This window comes from Coregonus clupeaformis, chromosome 19 (assembly GCF_020615455.1).
Source record: "Coregonus clupeaformis isolate EN_2021a chromosome 19, ASM2061545v1, whole genome shotgun sequence".
NCBI classification, from domain to species: domain Eukaryota; kingdom Metazoa; phylum Chordata; class Actinopteri; order Salmoniformes; family Salmonidae; genus Coregonus; species Coregonus clupeaformis.
In genome coordinates this window covers 52,509,132-52,534,187 of record NC_059210.1, presented here as the reverse complement: position 1 = coordinate 52,534,187, position 25,056 = coordinate 52,509,132, and the positions used below count along the sequence as shown (strand labels likewise).

The window sequence follows — 25,056 nt, the reverse complement described above, 5'->3', positions numbered from 1 at the left end:
TGAGAAATGAAGGCTATTCCATGCGAGAAATTGCCAAGAAACTGAAGATCTCGTACAACGCTGTGTACTACTCCCTTCACAGAACAGCGCAAACTGGCTATAACCAGAATAGAAAGAGGAGTGGGAGGCCCCGGTGCACAACTGAGCAAGAGGACAAATACATTAGAGTGTCTAGTTTGAGAAACAGACACCTCACAGGTCCTCAACTGGCAGCTTCATTAAATAGTACCCGCAAAACACCAGTCTCAATGTCAACAGTGAAGAGGTGACTCTGGGATGCTGACCTTCTAGGTAGAGTTGCAAAGAAAAAGCCATATCTCAGACTGGCCAATAAAAATAAAATTTTAAGATGGGCAAAAGAACAGACACTGGACAGAGGAAGATTGGAAAAAAGTGTTATGGACAGACAAATCGAAATTTGAGGTGTTCGGATCATAAAGAAGAACATTTGTGAGACGCAGACCAAATGAAAAGATGCTGGAGGAGTGCTTGATGCCATCTGTCAAGCATGGTGGCGTCAATGTGATGGTTCTGGGGGTGCTTTGGTGGTGGTAAAGTGGGATATTTGTACAGGGTAAAAGGGATCTTGAAGAAGGAAGGCTATCACTCCATTTTGCAACGTCATGCCATACCCTGTTGACAGCGCTTGATTGGAGCCAATTTCCTCCTACAACAGGACAATGACCCAAAGCACTACTCCAAACTATGCAATAACTATTTAGGGAAGAAGCAGTCAGCTGGTATTCTGTCTATAATGGAGTGGCCAGCACAGTCACCGGATCTCAACCCTATTGAGCTGTTGTGGGAGCAGCTTGACCATATGGTACGTAAGAAGTGCCCACCAAGCCAATCCAACTTGTGGGAGGTGCTTCAGGAAGCATGGGGTGAAATCTCTTCAGATTACCTCAACAAATTGACAACTAGAATGCCAAAGGTCTGCATGACAGTAATTGCTGCAAATGGAGGATTCTTTGACGAAAGCAAAGTTTGAAGGACACAATTATTATTTCAATAAAAAATAATTATTTCTAACCTTGTCAATGACTACATTTCCTATGCATTTTGCTATATTTCCTATTCAAACTCATTTCATATATGACATTTCTAAGTGACCCCAAACTTTTGAATGGTAGTGTACATAGAGCCATGACTACATGGAACTCTATTCCACATCAAGTAACTAATGCCAGCAGTAAAATTAGATTTAAATTAACAGATAAAAATACACCTTATGGAACAGCTGGGACTGTGAAGCAACAGAAACAGAAACATAGACACATGCATACAAACACACAATAACATACGCACTGTACACGCGTACACATGGATTTTGTGTTATAGATATGTGGTAGTAGAGTAGAGTAGAGGCCTGAGGGCACACACTTAATACAGTGCCTTGCAAAAGTATTCATCCCCCTTGGCGTTTTTCCTATTTTGTTCCATTACAGCCTGTAATTTAAATGGATTTTTATTTGGATTTCATGTAATGAACATTCACAAAATAGTCCAAATTGGTGAAGTGAAATGAAAAAAAAAACTTGTTTAAAACAATTCTAAAAAATTAATAACGGAAAAGTGGTGCGTGCATATGTATTCACCCCCTTTGCTATGAAGCCCCTAAATAAGATCTGGTGCAACCAATTACCTTCAGAAGTCACATAATTAGATTGCACACACAGGTGGACTTTATTTAAGTGTCACATGATCTGTCACATGATCTCAGTATATATACACCTGTTCTGAAAGGCCCCAGAGTCTGCAACACCACCAAGCAAGCGGCACCATGAAGACCAAGGAGCTCTCCAAACAGGTCAGGGACAAAGTTGTGGAGAAGTACAGATCAGGGTTGGGTTATAAAAAAATATCAGAAACTTTGAACATCCCACAGAGCACCGTTAAATACATTATTAATAAATGGAAAGAATATGGCACCACAACAAACCTGCCAAGAGAGGGCCGCCCACCAGAACTCACGGACCAGGCAAGGAGGGCATTAATCAGAGAGGCAACAAAGAGACCAAAGATAACCCTGAAGGAGCTGCAAAGCTCCACAGCGGAGATTGGAGTATCTGTCCATAGGACCACTTTAAGCTGTACACTCCACAGAGCTTGGGAGGGGGGGGGTGAATAGTTATGCACGCTCAAGTGTTCTGTTTTTTTTGTCTTATTTCTTGTTTGTTTCAACAACAACAAAAATATTTTGCATCAAATAAATCAATAAATAAATCAAATGATACTGTCACGGATTCAGCCGATGCTGCTCCTCACTGTATGTTGTGAAATCTGTTATAAATGTATTGTTATGTTTTTAAAATGTATAACTGCCTTAATTTTGCTGGTCCATAATAAAGACAAAGATAATTAATTTTAATTCCACTGCGAAATTGTCTGACTTGAAAGTAAATCACCCTCCAACCGTAGTCAGCAGAAATCCTCAGAATTTCTGGAAAACCTGTGAATGTTTCGGATTGTTTCTAGAATTGTGCAACCGTTCAGTGACCCACCCCTTCCCCTCCTCCTCCTCTAGCGAAAGACTCTTCCCTTCACATGAAAGACGACATGCGTGGCCAGTTGAAGGAGGCGTCCTCTGCCACCTCCAAGGCCTTTGTCTCCTTCCGAAAGGATCTGGACACAGACCTGGAGGTGCTGGATGGCCAGGCCGGTGAGGGGCCCGGGGGAGGGGGCGAGGAGAGAGAGGAAGAGACCCAGATGAGCCCGGCCATCACCATCATGAAGCCTATCCTGCGATACCTCCAGCTGCTCTGTGAGAACCACAACAGGAACCTGCAGGTATTGAATTACATTGAATAAACGTATTCTTGATCCCCAGAGGGGAAACTGGATTTGTCACCAGCATATAGGCACTGTATTGGGAGATCACAGTTCCTCTAACCACAAGCTGAACTTCATGGTGTTTACCATGTTCACATGATGAGTAAATAATGAATCATAAGTGAATCATGTCAACAAGGATTAGCAGGTAGGCCTACTGCATTTGAGGAAACAGATTTGATTCTGAGACTAAATCATTGTCATTTTCAACAACCGGGTATTATTGTCAATATCTGTCTCACGGTTTTATTCTGAAAGGCATGACTTTATTTTGACACACCCTGCTATAAACCCAGATCAGTTGTGCTCACACACAGATAGGAGGTCATACTAGTATCCTATGAATATTAACCACATTTCTTCCCCTCCTGGTTCCTCCCTGAATCCAGAACTTCCTGCGGAACCAGAACAACAAGACGAACTACAACCTGGTGTGTGAGACGCTGCAGTTCCTGGACATCATGTGTGGCAGCACCACAGGAGGCCTGGGCCTGCTGGGCCTCTACATCAATGAGGGCAACGTGGACCTTGTCCGGCAGACCCTGGAGACAATCACAGAGTACTGCCAGGGGCCTTGCCATGAGAACCAGGTAGGGGACCACCACTACCAACCAGGTCACCCCAAAAACTATACAGTACCAGTCAAAAGTTTGGACACACCTACTCATTCCAGGGTTATTCTTTATTTTTTACTATTTTCTACATTGTAGAATAATAGTGAAGACATCAAAACTATGAAATGATACATATGGAATCATGTAGTAACCAAAAAAGTGTTAAACAAATCAAAATATATTATATATTTGAGATTCTTCAAAGTAGCCACCCTTTGCCTTGATGACAGCTTTGCACACTCTTGGCATTCTCTCAACCAGCTTCATGAGGTAGTCACCTGGAATGCATTTCAATTAACAGGTGTGCCTTGTTAAAATTTAATTTGTGGAATTTCTTTATTTCTTTTTTTTTTTTTTTTTTTTTGTCATTTAGCAGACGCTCTTATCCAGAGCGACTTACAGGAGCAATTAGGGTTAAGTGCCTTGCTTAAGGGCACATCGACAGATTTTTCACCTAGTCGGCTCGGGGATTAGAACCAGCGACCTTTCGGTTACTGGCACAACGCTCTTACCCACTAAGCTACCTGCCGCCCAATGCGTTTTAGCCAATCAGTTGTGACAAGGTAGGGTTGGTATACAGAAGATAGCCCTATTTGGTAAAAGACAAGTCCATATTATGTCAAGAACAGCTCAAATAAACAAAGAGAAACGACAGTCCATCATTACTTTAAGACATGAAGGTCAGTCAATCCGGAAAATTTCAAGAAGTGCTGTCGCACAAACCATCAAGCGCAATGATGAAACTGGCTCACATGAGGACCGCCACAGGAAAGGAAGACCCAGAGTTACCTCTTCTGCGGAGGATAAGTTCATTAGAGTTACCAGCCTCAGAAATTGCAGCCCAAATAAATGTTTAAAGTTCAAGTAACAGACACATCTCGACATCAACTGTTCAGAGGAGACTGCTTGAATCAGGCCTTCATGGTCGAATTGCTCCAAAGAAACCACTACTAAAGAACACCAGTAAGAAGAAAATACTTGATGGGCCAAGAAACATGAGCAATGGATATTAGACCGGTGGAAATCTGTCCTTTGGTCTGATGAGTCCAAATTTGAGATTTTTGGTTCCAACTCCCATGTCTTTGTAAGACGCAGAGTAGGTGAACAGATGATCGCCGCATGTGTGGTTCCCACCATGAAGCATGGAGGAGGCGGTGTGATTGTGTGGGGATGCTTTGCTGGTGACACTGTCTGTTATTTATTTAGAATTCAAGGCACACTTAACCAGCATGGCTACCACAGAATTCTGCAGCGACACGCCATCCCATCTGGTTTGCGCTTAGTGGGACTATCATTTGTTTTTCAACAGGACAATGACCCAACACACCTCCAGGCTGTGTAAGGGCTATTTGACCAAGAAGGAGAGTGATGGAGTGCTGCATCAGATGACCTGGCCTCCACAATCACTCGACCTCAACCCAATATCACTGCGTGAGACTAGTTAACCCAAATTAAATGATATGTCACCGTCGTACCACAAGGATTTCCTCTTGGCCTGGGGTCACTCAACGGTTACACCAGAAAACCATAATGTTGCTGTGCTTACTTTACCATGGAAGATGCATTTGAGTTTGTGGTCCAAGCGTAGCCATGTAAACCATTGGAATGAATGTACAGCAAATATGTGGGGGTGTTCAGTAAGATGTGAACCATGTAAATTTATAAAGTGGTTGGGAAGTTACACTATTGACCTACAATCCTGCCAGACTGACAATAGTATTGTCTAATTGATTCTAAAACATCTTAATTAAAGGGATAGTTCACTTTTTTGAAGTTTTAGCTTATTGTCGAGGGTGTTGGGTGTTGTCATTTGAACTACCTATTTAAATCTTGCCAATTTTTTGTTTCACTATTATACCTCCAATGGAAAGTTGTTCTCATTTTTAATTGTTTTCCGCTCACTAACTAACTTCTTGTTGTCTCAGTCCTGTATAGCCAAGCACGAGTCCAACGGCATCGACATCATCATAGCTCTGATAGTCAACTCCATCAACCCCTTGGGGAAGAATCGAATGGACCTGGTGCTAGAACTCAAGGTTAGCATGCCTCTCCATACACACACACACACACACCCACACCCCTACAAGAGCCCTTGGAGAGCTTTCAGTGCAAGTCAACGGCTGGATAAGCAGCAGAGAATAGTTCATTATACCTAGACGATTACTGTATAGGTATCCCATCTTGCCCTATATGAGTGGGCCATTCATGCTACACACACGATGCTGTCACTATCAATGGCAATCATTTGAGAGTCACTTTCTTGTTAAAAGTCCCATTTGTCCTTGTGTGGTTATGGCCTTACGAGGTGATATCTGCTGAGACTTCAGGGTGAGGGAGGAATGCACTGCATTTCTTTCCTCCTTTCTTTCATAGGAAACAAATGTCTTTCCTCAGTGGAATGGAGATTTTAGCATTTAAATCTTGGTGGGGCAAACTCCCCCAATGTTTTTAGGATGCATGCCAGCAAAGCCACTACACAACACGACACAACACTAAACAATACATTAATTGCACTATAACAGTGACAAACGGTGCCCACAAACTGTTAGGGCCTACATTAAGCTGTCCCAACACCTTACCACTGCTACAACTGACTATCAGCGGAGCCTTGTCTGGCAGCGAAACAGTTCATTCAGCCTCGTTAACTGCCTTTTAAAAAGACATAGCTGATATGGCTGACTTGCTTAAAGAAATTGGGTTTCTACTGACAATTGAGATGTACAAACTATGGGGGACTATATAAGGGGACGACGAGCAGATAAGAGGCAATCCGTAGATTAAGACATTAATGAGCGAGCTAGGACGGATGTAGTCAATATAACTATTTGTTCAGCACTTTTAAAGTGTACTGCGACAGAATTCAGAACATGGGCCGTTCTTACAGTATTCTCCCTGGTACACCAAGTCAGAACCTTAGGATAAATGAAGGGGGCATATAATCAGACAATGAAAGCTCTTACAATATTCGATGATGACATTTCTCTCAAACAGGCTATAGGCTACATGTGCACCACTAAGTCAGAACAGTAGGTAATGAGCGGGAAAGGGACCAGGTTGAATCATGACGTCAGTGATCTTCAGGTCGGAGCTCTAGAAAGAGGCCCGAGTTCCCGACTTGGAATTCCGAGTTGGATGACCATTTAAAACGTATTTTTCCAGTCGGAGCTAGTTTTTTCCCCAGTTGTCTTGAACTCACTGAAGTCTGAGATTTCCCAGTTCCGAGTTTCCAGTTCTTTTGAACGCGGCAGAAGTCTTCCTGGATTGACAGCATGGCCAATGTTGAATGTTTATCCTTTTAAGCTTGGAAAAAAATACCCTTAAACCCAGACTTGGACCACACACCCACTCCATTGAAAAGCAGGCTAGTGATTGCTTTGCAATGCTTGCAGTTAGCCACTGATTCCTTCCAAACCACTCATTGTTCAATTTGCTATTTCCAACTTGTTGTGTAATGTTTATGTCCAATGGCTGATGAGCACCGATACGTTTTATCTATAATTTCTCATCATATGACAAGGATTGAAAAGGATTTGCCAGTAGACTTTTGACTTGATTCATGATGATGACTGCTAGCTTGCTAGCTAAGATTTTGAAAGCATAATGTTGACATGATCAGTCCAATCAAAGCTACTGTAGATATAATGTGATTTGACGTCATTTTATCTGTGGCCAATGACCTTGCGCCTTCTTGGATGGGCACTTCTAATGTAACTCTATGGCAGCACCCAAGGGGCTTGAATTTTCGAGCTCTCCCCGAAAATGTTGTGGTGACGTAGTATCCCCATGAGTGATAGAACACTGAGACAATCACGGCACAACTAGAGAACATTACCAACCCCTACACTCCGTATTTTCCGCTGCCTGCCCCACCACCACAGAAAACACTGAGTTAGGCTGAAACACCTGCATTTTGGAGCTGCCTTACTCAAGAAAGCAAATAAGAGACCATGTTTGTATTCTGCTTTATTAACTCAATGATTTTTTTATTTGTTTTTATTTGTTTGCAAACTGATATGTGACACGTATTCATACCAAAATAACAGGCAAAACAGGATAAAATGAAGGGTCTGAATGAAGGGTCGCCACTGCCTCAGTGTAATGTCAGTTATCCATCAGCTCATTCATTCCTATAGTACTGATTTTGAAGTCAGTTTCTGCTGGGTAACAGATGATTGTGGAGTGGGTTAGGATTTGATGGTCATGTGACATGACTCTGTGTGCTAGAACAACGCCTCCAAGCTGCTGCTGGCCATCATGGAGAGTCGCCATGACAGCGAGAACGCCGAGAAGATCCTTTACAAGATGAGACCCATGGAGCTGGTGAGTGAATCCATACACACACTTACACACACAAACACACATGTTACTGACAACGTATGTGTTCCAGGTGGATGTGATGAAGGAGGCGTATGCCCAGGGGCTGGAGAGTGAGGCTGAGGAGAACTCAATAGGAGACCAGATCAAACCTAAAGACGTAGGACACAACATCTACATCCTGGCCCACCAGGTAACCCCATGACGTGTGTGTGTGTTTTAACATGCATGATTGAGTGTGTGTGGGAGAGAGTTTTTTGCACCATGTATATTCATACTTTAATAAGGGCCCAATGACAAAGGCAAAGTCAGTGGCACAGAAAAAGACGGTAATTCACATACTGTATCATTCGCCTATGTGTCACTCTCTTACTCCCCCACCAGGTAAGTCTAATGATTCATGTCTGTACAGTCGTGGTCAAAAGTTTTGAGAATGACACAAATATTAATTTTCACAAAGTCTGCTGCCTCAGTTTTTATGATGGCAATTTGCATATACTCCAGAATGTTATGAAGAGTGATCAGATTAATTGAAATTAATTGCAAAGTCCCTCTTTGCCATGAAAATGAACTTAATCCCCAAAAAACATTTCCACTGAATTTCAGCCCTGCCACAAAAGGACCAGCTGACATCAATCATGTCAGTGATTCTCTCGTTAACACAGGTGAAAATGTATGCACTCACTAACTGTAAGTCGCTCTGGATAAGAGCGTCTGCTAAATGACTAAAATGTAAATGTAAGAGTGTTGACGAGGACAAGGCTGGAGATCACTCTGTCATGCTGATTGAGTTAGAATAACAGACTGGAAGCTTTAAAAGGAGGGTGGTGCTTGAAATCATTGTTCTTCCTCTATTAACCATGGTTACCTGCAAGGAAACACTTGCCGTCATCATTGCTTTGCACAAAAAGGGCTTCACAGGCAAGGATATTGCTGCTAGTAAGATTGCACCTAAGTCAACCATTTATCGGGTCATCAAGAACTTCAAGGAGAGAGGTTCAATTGTTGTGAAGAAGGCTTCAGGGCGCTCAAGAAAGTCCAGCAAGCGCCAGGACCGTCTCCTAAAGTTGATTCAGCTGCGGGATCGGGGCACCACCAGTGCAGAGCTTGCTCAGGAATGGCAGCAGGCAGGTGTGAGTGCATCTGCACGCACAGTGAGGCGAAGACTTTTGGAGGATGGCCTGGTGTCAAGAAGGGCAGCGAGGAAGCCAATTCTCTCCAGGAAAAACATCAGGGACAGACTGATATTCTGCAAAAGGTACAGGGATTGGACTGCTGAGGACTGGGGGTAAAGTCATTTTTACATTTACATTTTAGTCATTTAGCAGACGCTCTTATCCAGAGCGATTTACAGTTAGTGAGTGCATACATTTTCATATTTTCTCTGATGAATCCCCTTTCCGATTGTTTGGGGCATCCGGAAAAAAATTGTTAGGAGAAGACAAGGTGAGCGCTACCATCAGTCCTGTGTCATGCCAACAGTAAAGCATCCTGAGACCATTCATGTGTGGGGTTGCTTCTCAGCCAAGGGAGTGGGCTCACTCACAATTTTGCCTAAGAACACAGCCATGACTAAAGAATAGTACCAACACATCCTCCGAGAGCAACTTCTCCCAACCATCCAAGAACAGTTTGGTGACGAACAATGCCTTTTCCAGCATGATGGAGCACCTTGCCATAAGGCAAAAGTGATAACTAAGTGGCTCGGGGAACAAAACATCGAAAATGTGTGTCCATGGCCAGCAAACTCCCAGACCTTAATTCCATTGAGAACTTGTGGTCGACCCTCAAAAGGCGGGTTGACAAACAAAAACCCACAAATTCTGACAAACTCCAAGCATTGATTATGCAAGAATGGGCTGCCATCAGTCAGGATGTGGCCCAGAAGTTAATTGACAGCATGCCAGGGCGGATTGCAGAGGTCTTGAAAAAGAATGGTCAACACTGCAGATATTGACTCTTTGCATAAAGTTAATGTAATTATCAATAAAAGCCTTTGACACTTATGGAATGCTTGTAATTATACTTCAGTATACCATAGTAACATCTGACAAAAATATCTAAAAACTCTGAAGCAGCAAACTTTGTGAAGAACAATACTTGTGTCATTCTCAAAACTTTTGACCACGACTGATAGGTGTGGTTATATAGTCTTATATGTGATTTCAGCAGGTGATAACGGATGTAACTTTCAATGGAAGAGATGGTTCCTGTGTTGAGTCGGACAGACCAGGTCTAGTGGGTTTTCACTTCTGTCTTTCACCCACAATAGAGCCGAGTGTCAGACAGGGTATTTCTGTCCGACCAACTGACTGGTTTCATCATGACCACCGAGCTCTCTGGGGCTGGCTGTTTGCACTTTCAAAATAACACATACGCATGAGCACATAGAGAAGTTTACACACACACACACACACACACACACACAACCACACACACACACACACACACACACACACACACTCAACCCCATCAGATAACCCCACATTTGCAAATGAACATACATACCACACACCTGCCTCAAGCTTTCATATACACACACATAACACACATAACCCAAGCATTCCCTTTTAGCTATTGTTCCTGTTTATCAGGAAAAGTCACCACACTTCTGAGCATCTGCCTAGCAAAGCAAAATTGGTTATGTGAAAGTTCCCAGAACATTTGTTAGGTTGCGGCAAAGGTTGTCATAACACAAAAACTGTCCAGTCGTGCTGACGACTATAGAATGTTTGTATAAAGCATTCGCCTGATGTTGCAAGAATGTTCCTAGAACATATTGAATCTGTTCTTTAAATGATCACAGAATGTTTAATTAGGTTGTGGGAACAGTCTGGTGGGGACATTGTGCGGATATCACAAAAGATATGTTCCCAAAACACAAAAACTGTCCCCACCAGAAAACATTACTGGTACATTGTTATTACATTACTTGGAAACCTGATGATAACTTTTGGGGAATGTTCTGTGGTGGTTGTTACAGATGTTGTGTTACAGATGTTGTGCACAACATTTTAGTGAATGTTAGGAGAACATTCCAAGGACATTTCATTTAAAACATTAAAAATATATACTGAACAAAAATATAAATGCAAAATGTAAAGTTTTGGTCCCATGAAATAAAAGATCCCAGAAATGTTCCATACGCACAAAAAGCTTATTTCTCTCTAATTTTGTGCACAAATTTGTTTACATCCCTGTTGGTGAGCATTTCTCCTTTGCCAAGATCATCCATCTACCTGACAGGTGTGGCATATCAAGAAGCTGATTAAACAGCATGATCATTACACAGGTGCACTTTGTGCTGGTGACAATAAAAGTCCACTCTAAAATTTGCAGTTTTCCAACACAACACAATGCCACAGATGTCTCATGTTTTGAGGGAGTGTGCAATTGGCATACTGACTGCAGGAATGTCCACCAGAGCTGTTGCCAGAGAACTGAATGTTAATTTCTCTGCCATAAGCCACCTCCAACATCGTTTTAGAGAATTTGGCAGTACGTCCAACCAGCCTCACAATCGCAGACCATGTGTAACAATGCCAGCCCAGGACCTCCACATCTGGCTTCTTCACCTGCGGGATCATCTAAGACTAGCCACCCGGACAGCTGATGAAACTGGGGGTTTGCATAACCGAAGAATTTCTGCACAAACTGTCAGAAACCGTCTCAGGGAAGCTCATCTGCGTGCTCGTCATACTCACCATGGTCTTGACCTGACTGCAGTTCGGCGTCGTAACCGCCTTCAGTGGGCTAATGCTCACCTTCGATGGCCACTGGCACATTGAATAAGTGTTCTCTTCACTGATTAATCTCAGTTTCAACTTTACCAGGTAGATGGCAGACAGAGTGTATGGTATGGGCAGGTATAAGCTACGGACAACGAACACATTTCATTTTATCGATGGCAATTTGAATGCACAGAGATACGGTGACGAGATCCCGAGGCCCATTGTCGTACCATTCATCCGTCGCCATCACCTCATGTTTCAGCATGATAATGCATGGCCTCATGTCGCAAGGATCTGTACCCAATTCCTGGAAGCTGATGTCCCAGTTCTTCCATGGCCTGCATTCTCACCAGACATGCCACCCCTTGAGCATGTTTGGGATGCTCTGGATCGACGTGTAGGACAGCGTGTTCTAGTTCCCGCCAATATCCAGCAACTTCGCAAAGCCATTGAAGAGGAGTGGGAAAACATTCCACAGGCCACAATCAACAGCCTGATCAACTCTATGCGATGGAGATGTGTCTCGCAGCATGAGGCAAATCGTGGTCACACCAGATACTGACAGGTTTTCTGATCCACGCCCCTACTCTTTTTAAAGGTGTCTGTGACCAACAGATGCATATCTGTATATCCATTTATGGGAAATCCATACATTAAGGACTAATGAATGTATTTCAATTGACTGAATTCCTTATAGGAACTGTAACCCAGTAAAATCTTTGAAAGTGTTGCATGTTGCGTTTATATTTTTGTCAGTGTGTATGTACAGTTGAAGTCGGAAGTTTACATACACTTAGGTTTGAGTCATTAAAACTCGTTTTTCACAAGTAATTTTTCCAACAATTGTTTACAGACAGATCATTTGAGTCAATTGGAGATGTACCTGTGGATGTATTTCAAGGCCTACCTTCAAACTCAGTGCCTCTTTGCTTGACATCATGGGAAAATCAAAAGAAATCAGCCAAGACCTCAGAAAATAAATTGTAGACCTCCACAAGTCGGGTTAATCCTTGGGAGCAATTTCCAAACGCCTGAAGGTACCACGTCCATCTGTACAAACAATAGTACACAAGTATAAACACCATGGGACCACGCAGCCGTCATACCGCTCAGGAAGGAGACGCTTTCTGTCTCCTAGAGATGAACGTACTTTGGTTCGAAAAGTGCAAATCAATCCCAGAACAACAGCAAAGGACTTTCCTGGAGGAAACAGGTACAAAAGTTTCTATATGCACAGTCAAATGAGTCCTACAGTGAGGGAAAAAAGAATTTGATCCCCTGCTGATTTTGTACGTTTGCCCACTGACAGAGAAATGATCAGTCTATAATTTTAATGATAGGTTTATTTGAACAGTGAGAGACAGAATAACAACAAAAATATCCAGAAAACGCATGTAAAAAATGTTATAAATTGATTTGCATTTTAATGAGGGAAATAAGTATTTGACCCCCTCTCAATCAGAAAGATTTCTGGCTCCCATGTGTCTTTTATACAGGTAACGAGCTGAGATTAGTAGCACACTCTTAAAGGGAGTGCTCCTAATCTCAGCTTGTTACCTGTATAAAAGACACCTGTCCACAGACGCAATCAATCAATCAGATTCCAAACTCTCCACCATGGCCAAGACCAAAGAGCTCTCCAAGGATGTCAGGGACAAGATTGTAGACCTACACAAGGCTGGAATGGGCTACAAGACCATCGCCAAGCAGCTTGGTGAGAAGGTGACAACAGTTGGTGCGATTATTCGCAAATGGAAGAAACACAAAAGACCTGTCAATCTCCCTCGGCCTGGGGCTCCATGCAAGATCTCACCTCGTGGAGTTGCAATGATCATGAGAACGGTGAGGAATCAGCCCAGAACTACACGGGAGGATCTTGTCAATGATCTCAAGGCAGCTGGGACCATAGTCACCAAGAAAACAATTGGTAACACACTACGCCGTGAAGGACTGAAATCCTGCAGCGCCCGCAAGGTCCCCCTGCTCAAGAAAGCACATATACATGCCCGTCTGAAGTTTGCCAATGAACATCTGAATGATTCAGAGGAGAACTGGGTGAAAGTGTTGTGGTCAGATGAGACCAAAATGCAGCTCTTTGGCATCAACTCAACTCGCGTGTTTGGAGGAGGAGGAATGCTGCCTATGACCCCAAGAACACCATCCCCACCGTCAAACATGGAGGTGGAAACATTATGCTTTGGGGGTGTTTTTCTGCTAAGGGGACAGGACAACTTCACTGCATCAAAGGGACGATGGACGGGGCCATGTTCCGTCAAATCTTGGGTGAGAACCTCCTTCCCTCAGCCAGGGCATTGAAAATGGGTCGTGGATGGGTATTCCAGCATGACAATGACCCAAAACACACGGCCAAGGCAACAAAGGAGTGGCTCAAGAAGAAGCACATTAAGGTCCTGGAGTGGCCTAGCCAGTCTCCAGACCTTAATCCCATAGAAAATCTGTGGAGGGAGCTGAAGGTTCGAGTTGCCAAACGTCAGCCTCGAAACCAATGACTTGGAGAAGATCTGCAAAGAGGAGTGGGACAAAATCCCTCCTGAGATGTGTGCAAACCTGGTGGCCACTACAAGAAACGTCTGACCTCTGTGATTGCCAACAAGGGTTTTGCCACCAAGTACTAAGTCAGGTTTTGCAGAGGGGTCAAATACTTATTTCCCTCATTAAAATGCAAATCAATTTATAACATTTTTGACAAGCGTTTTTCTGGATTTTTGTTGTTATTCTGTCTCTCACAGTTCAAATAAACCTACCATTAAAATTATAGACTGATCATGTCTTTGTCAGTGGGCAAATGTACAAAATCAGCAGGGGATCAAATACTTTTTTCCCTCACTGTATATCGACATAACCTGAAAGGCCGCTCAGCAAGGAAGAAGCCACTGCTCCAATGTTTTCTGTTGTATTTTTGACTATGTTTTGTTTTTATCGCACTGCTTTGCTTTATCTTGGCCAGGTCGCAGTTGTAAATGAGAACTTGTTCTCTACTGGCTTACCTGGTTAAATAAAGGTTAAATAAAAATAAAAATCACAAAGCCCTGACCTCAATCCTATAGAACATTTTTGGGCAGAACTGAAAAAGTGTGTGCGAGCAAGGAGGCCTACAAACCTGACCCAGTTACACCAGGAGGAATGGGCCAAAATTCACCCAACTTATTGTGGGAAGCTTGTGGAAGGCTACCCGAAACGTTTGACCCAAGTTAAACAATTTAAAGGCAATGCTAACAAATACTAATTGAGTGTATGTAAACTTCTGACCCACTGGGAATGTCATGAAAGAAATTAAAGCTGAAATAAATCATTCTCTCAATTATTATTCTGACATTTCACATTCTTAAAATAAAGTGGTGATCCTAACTGACCTAAGACAGGGAATTTGTACTAGGATTAAATGTCATGAATTGTGAAAAACTGAGTTTAAATGTATTTGGCTACGGTGTATGTAAATTTCTGACTTCAACTGTATGTATGTATGTATGTATGTATGTATGTATGTATGTATGTGTGTATGTGTATGTGTATGTGTATGTGTATGTGTATACATTTACATTTTAGTCATTTAGCAGACGCTCTTATCCAGAGCGACTTACAGTTAGTGAGTGCATACATTTTCATACTGGCCCCCCGTGGGAAACGAACCCACAACCCTGGCGTTGCAAGCGCCATGCTCTACCAACTGAGCTACAGGGGACTAGTATACAGTGCATTCGGAAAGTATTCAGACCCCTTGACTTTTTCCATATTTTGTTACGTTACAGCCTTATTCTAAAATTGATTAAGTAGTTTTTTTCCCTCATCAATCTACACACAATGTCCCATAATGACAAAGCAAAAACAGTTTTTTTGACATTTTTGCAAATGTATAAAAAATATCTTGAGGAACCGGATGGTAGCCGGCTAGTGATGGCTATTTAATAGTTTGATGGCCTTGAGATGGAAGCTGTTTTTCAGTGTCTCTGTCTCAGCTCTGATGCACCTGTACTGACCTCGCCTTCTGGATGATAGCGGGGTGAACAGGCCGTGGCTCGGGTGGTTGATGTCCTTGATGATCTTTTTGGCCTTCCTGTGACATCTGGTGCTGTAGGTTTCCTGGAGGGCTGGCAGTGTGCCCCCGGTAATGCGTTGGGCAGACTGCACCACCCTCTGGAGAGCCCTGCGGTTGTGCGCAGTGCAGTTGCCGTACCAGCCGGTGATACAGCCCAACAGGATGCTCTCAATTGTGCATCTGTAAAAGTTTGTGTGGGTCTAAGGGGCCAAGCCGAATTTCTTCAGCCTCCTGAGGTTGAAGAGGCGCTGTTGCGCCTTCTTCACCACACTGTTTGTGTGGGTGAACCATTTCAGATTGTCAGTATTGTGTACACCGAGGAACTTGAAGCTTTCCACCTTCTCAACTGCGGTCCCGACGATGTGGATAGGGGCGTGCTCCCTCTGCTGTTTCCTAAAGTCCACAATCAGCTCCTTCGTTTTGTTGAGGTAGAGGTTATTTTCCTGGCACCGCTCCGCCAGGGCCCTCACCTCCTCCCTCTTGGCTGTCTCGTCATTGTTGGTAATCAGTCCTACTACTGTTGTGTCGTCTGCAAACTTGATGATTTGAGTTGGAGGCGTACGTGGCAACACAGTCATGGGTGGACAGGGAGTACAGGAGGGGGCTGAGCACGCTCCCTTGTGGGGCCCCTGTGTTGAGGATCAGCGAAGTGGAGGTGTTGTTTCCTACCTTCACCACCTGGGGGCGGCACGTCAGGAAGTCCAGGACCCAGTTGCACAGGGCGGGGTTCAGACCCAGGGCCCCCGAGCTTAATGATGAGCTTGGAGGGTACTATGGTGTTGAAGGCTGAGCTATAGTCAATGAACAGCATTCTTACATACGTATTCCTCTTGTCCAGATGGGATAGGACAGTGTGCAGTGCGGTGGCAATTGCATCGTCTGTGGATCTATTGGGGCGGTAAGCAAATTGAAATGGGTCTAGGGTGGAGGTAGAGGTTATATTATACTTAACTAGCCTTTCAAAGCACTTCATGATGACATAAGTGAGTGCTACGGGGCAATAGTCATTTAGTTCAGTTACCTTTGCTTTCTTGGGTACAGGAACAATGGGGGACATCTTGAAGCAAGTGGGGACAGCAGACTGGGATAGGGAGAGATTGAATATGTCCGTAAACACTCCAGCCAGCTGGTCTGCGCATGCTCTGAGGACGCGGCTAGGGATGCCGTCTGGGCCGGCAGCCTTGCGAGGGTTAACACGCTTAAATGTCTTACTCACGTCGACCTCGGAGAAGGAGAGCCCACAGTTCTTGGGAGCGGGCCGCGTCGGTGGCACTGTGTTATCCTCAAAGCGGGTGAAGAAGGTGTTTAGCTTGTCTGGGAGCAAGATGTTGTTGTCCGCGACGTGGCTGGTTTTCCCTTTATAATCCGTGATTGTCTGTAGACCCTGCCACATACGTCTCGTGTCTGAGCCGTTGAATTGCGATTCCACTTTGTCTCTATGCTGACGTTTTGCCTGTTTGATTGCCTTTACAGAGGGAATAACTACACTGATTGTATTCAACCATATTCCCAGTCACCTTGCCATGGTTAAATGCGGTGGTTCGCGCTTTCAGTTTTGCGCGAATGCTGCCATCTATCCACGGTTTCTGGTTTGGGTAGGTTTTAATAGTGACAGTGGGAACAACATCCTCTATACACTTCCTGATGAACTCAGTCACCGTGTCCATGTATACGTCAATGTTATTCTCAGAGGCTACCCGGAACATATCCCAGTACGCGTGATCAAAACAATCTTGAAGCATTGATTCCGATTGGTCAGACCAGCGTTGAATAGACCTATAGGGAGGGAGGAGCAAAATGGAGTTGTGATCTGATTTGCCTAAGGGAGGGCGAGGGAGGGCCTTGTAGGCATCTCAAAAGGGGGAGTAGCAGTGGTCCAGTGTTTTTCCAGCGCGAGTACTACAGTCAATGTGTTGATAGAACTTCAGTAGCGTTTTCCTCAAATTTTCTTCGTAAAAATCCCCAGCTACAATAAATGCAGCCTCAGGATATGTGGTTTCCAGTTTGCATAAAGTCCAGTGTAGTTCCTTGAGGGCCGTCGTGGTATCGGCTTGAGGGGGAATATACACGGCTGTGAGTATAACCTCTTGGAGGTAATACGGTCAGCATTTGATTGTAAGGTATTCTAGGTCGGGTGAACAAAAGGACTTGAATTTCTGTATGTTATCATAATCACACAACTCTGTTCCTGGAGAGTTCTTTATTGCTGTCTGTGCGATGTACTGAGAACCCAGCTGGCTGTATGGACGGGGACAGTATATCCCGGGAGAGCCATGATTCCATGAAACAGAGTATGTTACGGTCCCTGATGTCTCTCTGGAAGGAGATCCTCGCCCTGAGCTCGTCTACTTTATTGTCCAGAGACTGAACATTAGTGAGTAATATACTCGGAAGCGGTGGATGGTGTGCATGCCTCCTGAGTCGGAATAGTAGTCCACTCTGAATACCTCTTCTCCGCCGGCGGCGTCTTGGAGTAGCCTCTGGGATTAGTTCAATTGCCCAAAGGATCCAATTCGGGAAAGTCGTATTCCTGCTCGTAATGCTGGTGAGTTACCGCCGCTCTGATATCCAAAGGTTATTTCCGGCTGTATGTAATAACACAAAAAACGTTCTGGGCTAATAATGTAAGAAATAACACACACAAAAAAAAATAATACTGCAAAGTTGCTTTGGAGCTAGAAGCAGAGCTGCCATGTCTGTCTGCGCCATCTTTCCATTTACATAAGTATTCAGACCCTGCTTGGCACACCTGTATTTGGGGAGTTTCTTTCATTCTTCTCTGCAGATCCTCTCAAGCTCTGTCAGGATGGATGGGGAGCGTCGCTGCGCAGCTATTTTCAGGAGTATAGTGCCTTCGGAAGCTATTCAGACCCCTTGACCTTTTCCACATTTTGATACGTTACAGCCTTATTCTAAAATTGATTAAATAAATCAATTTCCTCAGCAATCTACACACAATACCCCATAATGACAAAGCGAAAACAGATTTTTGGAAATTTTTGCTAATGTATTAAAAACAAAAAACAGAAATACCTTATTTACATAAGTAGTCAGACCCTTTGCAATGACACTCGAAATTGAGCTCAGGTGCATCCTGTTTCCATTGATCATCCTTGAGATGATTCTACAACTTGATTTGAGTCCACCTGTGGTCAATTCAATTGATTGGACATGATTTGGAAAGTCACACACCTGTCTATACAGTGGGGAGAACAAGTATTTGATACACTGCCGATTTTGCAGGGTTTCCTACTTACAAAGCATGTAGAGGTCTGTACTTTTTATCATAGGTACACTTCAACGGTGAGAGACGGAATCTAAAACAAAAATCCAGAAAATCACATTGTATGATTTTTAAGTAATTAATTTGCATTTTATTGCATGACATAAGTATTTGATACATCAGAAAATCAGAACTTAATATTTGGTACAGAAACCTTTGTTTGCAATTACAGAGATCATACGTTTCCTGTAGGTCTTGACCAGGTTTGCACACACTGCAGCAGGGATTTTGGCCCACTCCTCCATACAGACCTTCTCCAGATCCTTCAGGTTTCGGGGCTGTCGCTGGGCAATACGGACTTTCAGCTCCCTCCAAAGATTTTCTATTGGGTTCAGGTCTGGAGACTGGCTAGGCCACTCCAGGACCTTGAGATGCTTCTTACGGAGCCACTCCTTAGTTGCCCTGGCTGTTTGTTTTGGGTCATTGTCATGCTGGAAGACCCAGCCACGACCCATCTTCAATGCTCTTACTGAGGGAAGGAGGTTGTCGGCCAAGATCTCGCGATACATGGCCCCATCCATCCTCCCCTCAATACGGTGCAGTCGTCCTGTCCCCTTTGCAGAAAAGCATCCCCAAAGAATGATGTTTCCACCTCCATGCTTCACGGTTGGGATGGTGTTCTTGGGGTTGTACTCATCCTTCTTCTTCCTCCAAACACAGCGAGTGGTGTTTAGACCAAAAAGCTCTATTTTTGTCTCATCAGACCACATGACCTTCTCCCATTCCTCCTCTGGATCATCCAGATGGTCATTGGCAAACTTCAGACGGGCCTGGACATGCGCTGGCTTGAGCAGGGGGACCTTGCGTGCGCTGCAGGATTTTAATCCATGACGGCGTAGTGTGTTACTAATGGTTTTCTTTGAGACTGTGGTCCCAGCTCTCTTCAGGTCATTGACCAGGTCATGCCGTGTAGTTCTGGGCTGATCCCTCACCTTCCTCATGATCATTGATGCCCCACAAGATGAGATCTTGCATGGAGCCCCAGACCGAAGGTGATTGACCGTCATCTTGAACTTCTTCCATTTTCTAATAATTGCGCCAACAGTTGTTGCCTTCTCACCAAGCTGCTTGCCTATTGTCCTGTAGCCCATCCCAGCCTTGTGCAGGTCTACAATTTTATCCCTGATGTCCTTACACAGCTCTCTGGTCTTGGCCATTGTGGAGAGGTTGGAGTCTGTTTGATTGAGTGTGTGGACAGGTGTCTTTTATACAGGTAACAAGTTCAAACAGGTGCAGTTAATACAGGTAATGAGTGGAGAACAGGAGGGCTTCTTAAATAAAAACTAACAGGTCTGTGAGAGCCGGAACTCTTACTGGTTGGTAGGTGATCAAATACTTATGTCATGCAATAAAATGCAAATTAATTACTTAAAAATCATACAATGTGATTTTCTGGATTTTTGTCTCTCACAGTTGAAGTGTACCTATGATAAAAATTATAGACCTCTACATGCTTTGTAAGTAGGAAAACCTGCAAAATCGGCAGTGTATCAAATACTTGTTCTCTCCACTGTATAAGGTCCCACAGTTGACAGTGCATGTCAGAGCAAAAACCAAGCCATGAGGTAGGGGACCAAGAACCTGATGGTCACTCTGACAGAGCTCTAGACTTCCTCTGTGGAGATGGGAGAACCTTCATTATGGGGTATTGTGTGTAGATTGATGAGGGGGAAAAAAACAATGTAATCTATTTTAGAATAAGGCTGTAACCTAACAAAATGTGGAAAATGTCAAGGGGTCTGAATACTTTCCGAAGGCACTGTATACAATACCGGTCAAAAGTTTTAGAACACCTACTCATTCAAGGGTTTTTCTTAATTTTTACTTTTTTCTACATTGTAGAATAATAGTGAAGACATCAAAACTATGAAATAACACATATGGAATTATGTAGTAACCACAGAAGTATATATTTTTGTATTTGAGATTCTTCAAATAGCCACCATTTGCCTTGATCACAGCTTTGCAGGCAGACAAATTCATCACTGGATAGAGAGGAAAAGTAGTACATTGTCAACAACAGACTTGGTATTGAGCAGATAGTTTGGTGATTGATAGCAGAATGCCTCACTGAATGGCAATGATCTCTCACTGGTCTGTTTCAGCTCGTGTCTGTCCTTGACAATTAGACTGTCTTTGTTACTCTCCCACAGTAGCATGTGCATGCACACTCATGTGCATGTCTCACTCTAACGTGCATGCACACTCATGTGCATGTCTCACTCTAACACACACACACACACATACATAAATACATATCCTCTCAATATACTTATTACAGACTATGCTAAAACCCTACACCCCAACCTGAGTACTCTGTTCTGCCACCTGTTCTCTTAGCCCTAGTGGATGGCAGCTCCTGCTCAGGCCAGTCAAAGCTCTTTTCTGTCCTGGCACCCCAATGGTGGAACCAGCTCCTGCCCATCTTCGGGAAACATCTGAAACCCTACCTCTTCAAATAGTATCTTAAATATTCGCACAGCACCCCCCCTCGCACCCCCTCCTCAGCATCTGCTAAATGACTAAAATGTTAACGTTAAGAAGTTACATACAAATTAGGTGATCAAATGGATGGGGTAACAAACTCCTTCCACCTTTTATTATCGATGACAGAGCTGTAATAGTGAAAGTACTGAGTTGACTGATTGTCGGTACTGTGTGTGTTCCAGCTGGCCAGACACAGCAAGTTCCTGCAGCAGAGCTTGAGGCCGCCAGCGGCGGGACTACTGCTGAACGATGACACGGAGGGAGACGCCGCCCTCGGTTACTATGCCAACCACACCGCTCAGATCGAGGTAGACCTCATCCGGACAGTCTTCATCCTATTATCCCAACCCAGTGGCTAAAACTGGTTGAAATTACATCATATTGCTGTTCTTTCAACCAGTTGTTGGTTGTAATGACACCAATTCATCCAGTTTTGCTCGCTGGAAAGCTACAGGCCTCTTCTGCTCTTTTTTTTGCTATTTGATGCTATAACAGGCTATTAGATAATATACCCCTGACAGTACAGCTACTTCTGTACCTGGTCTTAGGGGTATCATATTTTTCTGACTCTTTGGTGGCTTAATCAGCACTGAATCCAAAAGGGTTATGTAATGCTAGCAAGCGTACATGTCAGTAGATAACCAGGGGTAATGTCTATGATTTAGTGACTGTGGTCTAAACGTCTACTGTTTGTCCGATTGATGCTAGAACATGCTATAGATATACCCCTGAAAGTACAGCTACTTTTGTTCTTGGTCTTAGGGGTATCATATCATGTTCTTTCCTCAGATTGTGCGTCACGACCGCTCCATGGAGCAGATAGTTTTTCCGGTGCCCAACATCTGTGAGTACCTGACAGAGGAGTCCAAGATGCGCGTGTTCACTACAACCGAGAGGGATGACCAGGGCAGCAAGGTCAACGACTTCTTCACGCAGTTTGATGACCTCTACAACGAGATGCGCTGGCAGAAGAAGATACGCAGTAAGATACAAAGTTTTACACGGATTAACAATGCTAGTGGTGAAATAATGGCTACATTGTGATACAGGGACATTAACCAGTTGTCCCTTGTCTCTGTAGATAACCTGGCTCTGTTCTGGTTCTCTCGGCACATCTCTCTGTGGGGAAGCATCTCTTTCTACCTGGCCGTTCTAGTCAACGTGGCCGTGGCTCTCTTCTACCCCTTTGGAGATGACGGAGATGAAGGTGAGATGTCCTACTGGCATAAAGCAGGGTCTTATTCATAAGGGACAGTTCGAAATGTACTGGGTTAGGGGATCTGGTCCAAAATATTTCCCTGATTTTACATTTGCTATTTTGCAGGTTTTACTATATAATGTCTTCTGCTTGCATGTGCCTCCCCTATCAAGGTGTTTTTGTACACTTTTCCGCACGCTTAATATACCACAGGTCAATATAGTCTACCAGTCAACGGTCTATCCTGCCCTCAATTCATAGTGACAATAGTGGTAGTTGGATTGTTTGTTCAGACCTGCAATAGGTTAACTAGCAATCATACCAAACATAAAATAATTCAAATCTGCACCAATTTTCTATATAAATCCAGAAGATGGAGGAATAGCTGATAGGCAGTGGAGAGGTTTGGTGCGTCATTGTGCTTGAAATAACAGTGAAGACACGCAGCTCAAAAAGCTCCCTTATTGATCTTGTTTTAGGGTCAATAAAATTATCCTACAACACCACAATCCAATGAGTAATTGCATAATTGTATTCTAGTGAGTACTATTGAGCACAATTCTACTCTAGGCTGTAAACTGCAGTGAAAATGTCATCTGAATAATGTCTCAAAAGCCCTGTTATTTGAATGTTTGATTCCATTCATTCCATTTGGATCAGCTGTGGGTCTGTTCTCGACAGGTTACAGAAAGGCACAGTAGCAGGCCAGTCTGGCTGTATTTTTACTTCTGATACTGATGCGCTGTCTGTTGCCGATCATCATTCTCCCAAGTCACATAGGCCTATGCTCCCAGCAGGCCCAGTTTTTCTGGAAACCTTCAAATTTGTTCAGCCTCCTTTCCGATCCGAGCAGCTATTCCTCGACCTAGAACCTAACACTTCAATATAGGCAAAATATTTGTCATTTAACTTTTTTAATGTATTCCCTTTTGTGTGTGGCATAAACACAACTAATTACAATGTTTTAATCTGATTAGACTACTTCAAAGGTCTCATGTAGGCTATGTGTGCATGTTCATCCACTCCACTGTAATTCCAGCATCCAAACTGTGCAACCGCCAAAACCATGCTGAAGTGGTAAAGTCGATATCCACCTTTATAAACACAGGGTTGCTACAGTTTCAAAAAAAATACAGTACAAGAGAAGGGTCAAGTGAAAAGATTTTTTGCGTTGGTGAGGGGGGTGCATTTTTATTTCAAACTGTCCCTTAGGGCACATGATAGCAAAAACGTTTTCAAGCGGAACACGAAAACAAGCATTTCTTATTGCATAAGTTTAGGTAGTCCCTACTTGTTTTTGGTCTGTTTTCTTCTGTTTGATGCCTAATAACCACGACACAGTAGTTCCCAAATGGTCCCAAGTGGCTTTGGAATCCACTAGTGAGTTAGACAGTTTCTCTTAGGTGAAGACTAAAGCCTGGATTGTGGCTGGAAACATGACTGTTCATTTCATGGTAGTAATAGAGAAATCTGAAGGCTTTAGGTAGATCACGATGCAAAAAGTTAAGCAAGGAAGGAAAGTCCCAATCTTGTATGGCGAATGCTGTGTGACCATGTGCGTGATAATCACAGTAAATGTTGGTTAATGTGCTAAGGAGACAGTGTTTAAGAGATGCACAAGGTCAGTGGTTTGGATATCACCAGTCTTCCCTTTGGGCCATTGTTTGACGTTCTCCACTGTTGCCTATTGTGACTGTCTCTCGAGAGGCTGAGAACCTAGAGTGTTGTGCCAAGTGCTAGCCTGGTCCCAGATCTGTTTGTGCGTTCTTGACAGTTGGTATTTCCCACTTAGCTATAGCCTTGTCCCCAACTGGCAAGACAGCACAAACAGATCTGGGACCAGGCTATAATGAAGTACTCGGCTCTGTTGCATGATACATGAACCCAAATGCTTCAAATGCCACCTCTCTGAACAGTGTGAATGTCTTCATCTGTATTTGTTGTTGTTGATTTTTGTTTGTTTACTCCGTCCCCAGGCATCCTGCCCCCCTTTGTGTCCATCCTGCTGTGGGTGGCGTTGGTGGTGTGCACCGCCATGCTCTTCATCCTGCCCAAACCAGGGAGTGTCCGGCCCTTCCTGGTCTCTGTCATACTGCGCTCTATTTACACACTGGGCCTGGGCCCGACCCTGCTGCTACTGGGGGCCGCCAATGTAAGCAAAGTCAACTCCGGACAAGATGATTTTAAGTAAATGTATAGTGTAATACTAACAACTCCTGTTTTGTCATCTCAGCATCATCATCTATTGAAGCCATCTTTCAGTCCTCCTCTTTCCTCTCCTCTCTCCAGCTCCTAAATAAGATGGTGTTCCTGGTGAGCTTCGTGGGCAACCAGGGGACGTTCACGCGGGGCTACAAGGCGGTGGTCATGGACATGCCCTTCCTCTACCACGTGGGCTATGTTATCGTCTGTATGCTGGGCCTCTTCGTCCACGAGTTCTTCTACAGCTTCCTGGTTAGTGGTAACAATCTCTGCAGCATTTCACTTAAAAAATACAATAACTTTATATTATTGTTACTCATTTATCATTTAAAAAATCA

General features: G+C 43.7%; 1 protein-coding gene across 1 annotated transcript in view; it reads left to right on the top strand.

Moving 5' to 3' along the window:
• The window catches only part of LOC121532247 (inositol 1,4,5-trisphosphate receptor type 2-like), a 149,846-nt gene that overhangs the window by 89,392 nt on the left and 35,398 nt on the right, over positions 1-25,056 (top strand). Inside the window, exons 41-50 of the mRNA XM_041838078.1 lie at positions 2,528-2,790; positions 3,222-3,422; positions 5,372-5,482; positions 7,671-7,766; positions 7,834-7,953; positions 21,501-21,626; positions 22,108-22,300; positions 22,400-22,525; positions 24,493-24,668; positions 24,806-24,970. Coding sequence (XP_041694012.1) covers positions 2,528-2,790; positions 3,222-3,422; positions 5,372-5,482; positions 7,671-7,766; positions 7,834-7,953; positions 21,501-21,626; positions 22,108-22,300; positions 22,400-22,525; positions 24,493-24,668; positions 24,806-24,970 — 1,577 coding nt within the window. The remainder of the gene's footprint in view (positions 1-2,527; positions 2,791-3,221; positions 3,423-5,371; positions 5,483-7,670; positions 7,767-7,833; positions 7,954-21,500; positions 21,627-22,107; positions 22,301-22,399; positions 22,526-24,492; positions 24,669-24,805; positions 24,971-25,056) is intronic.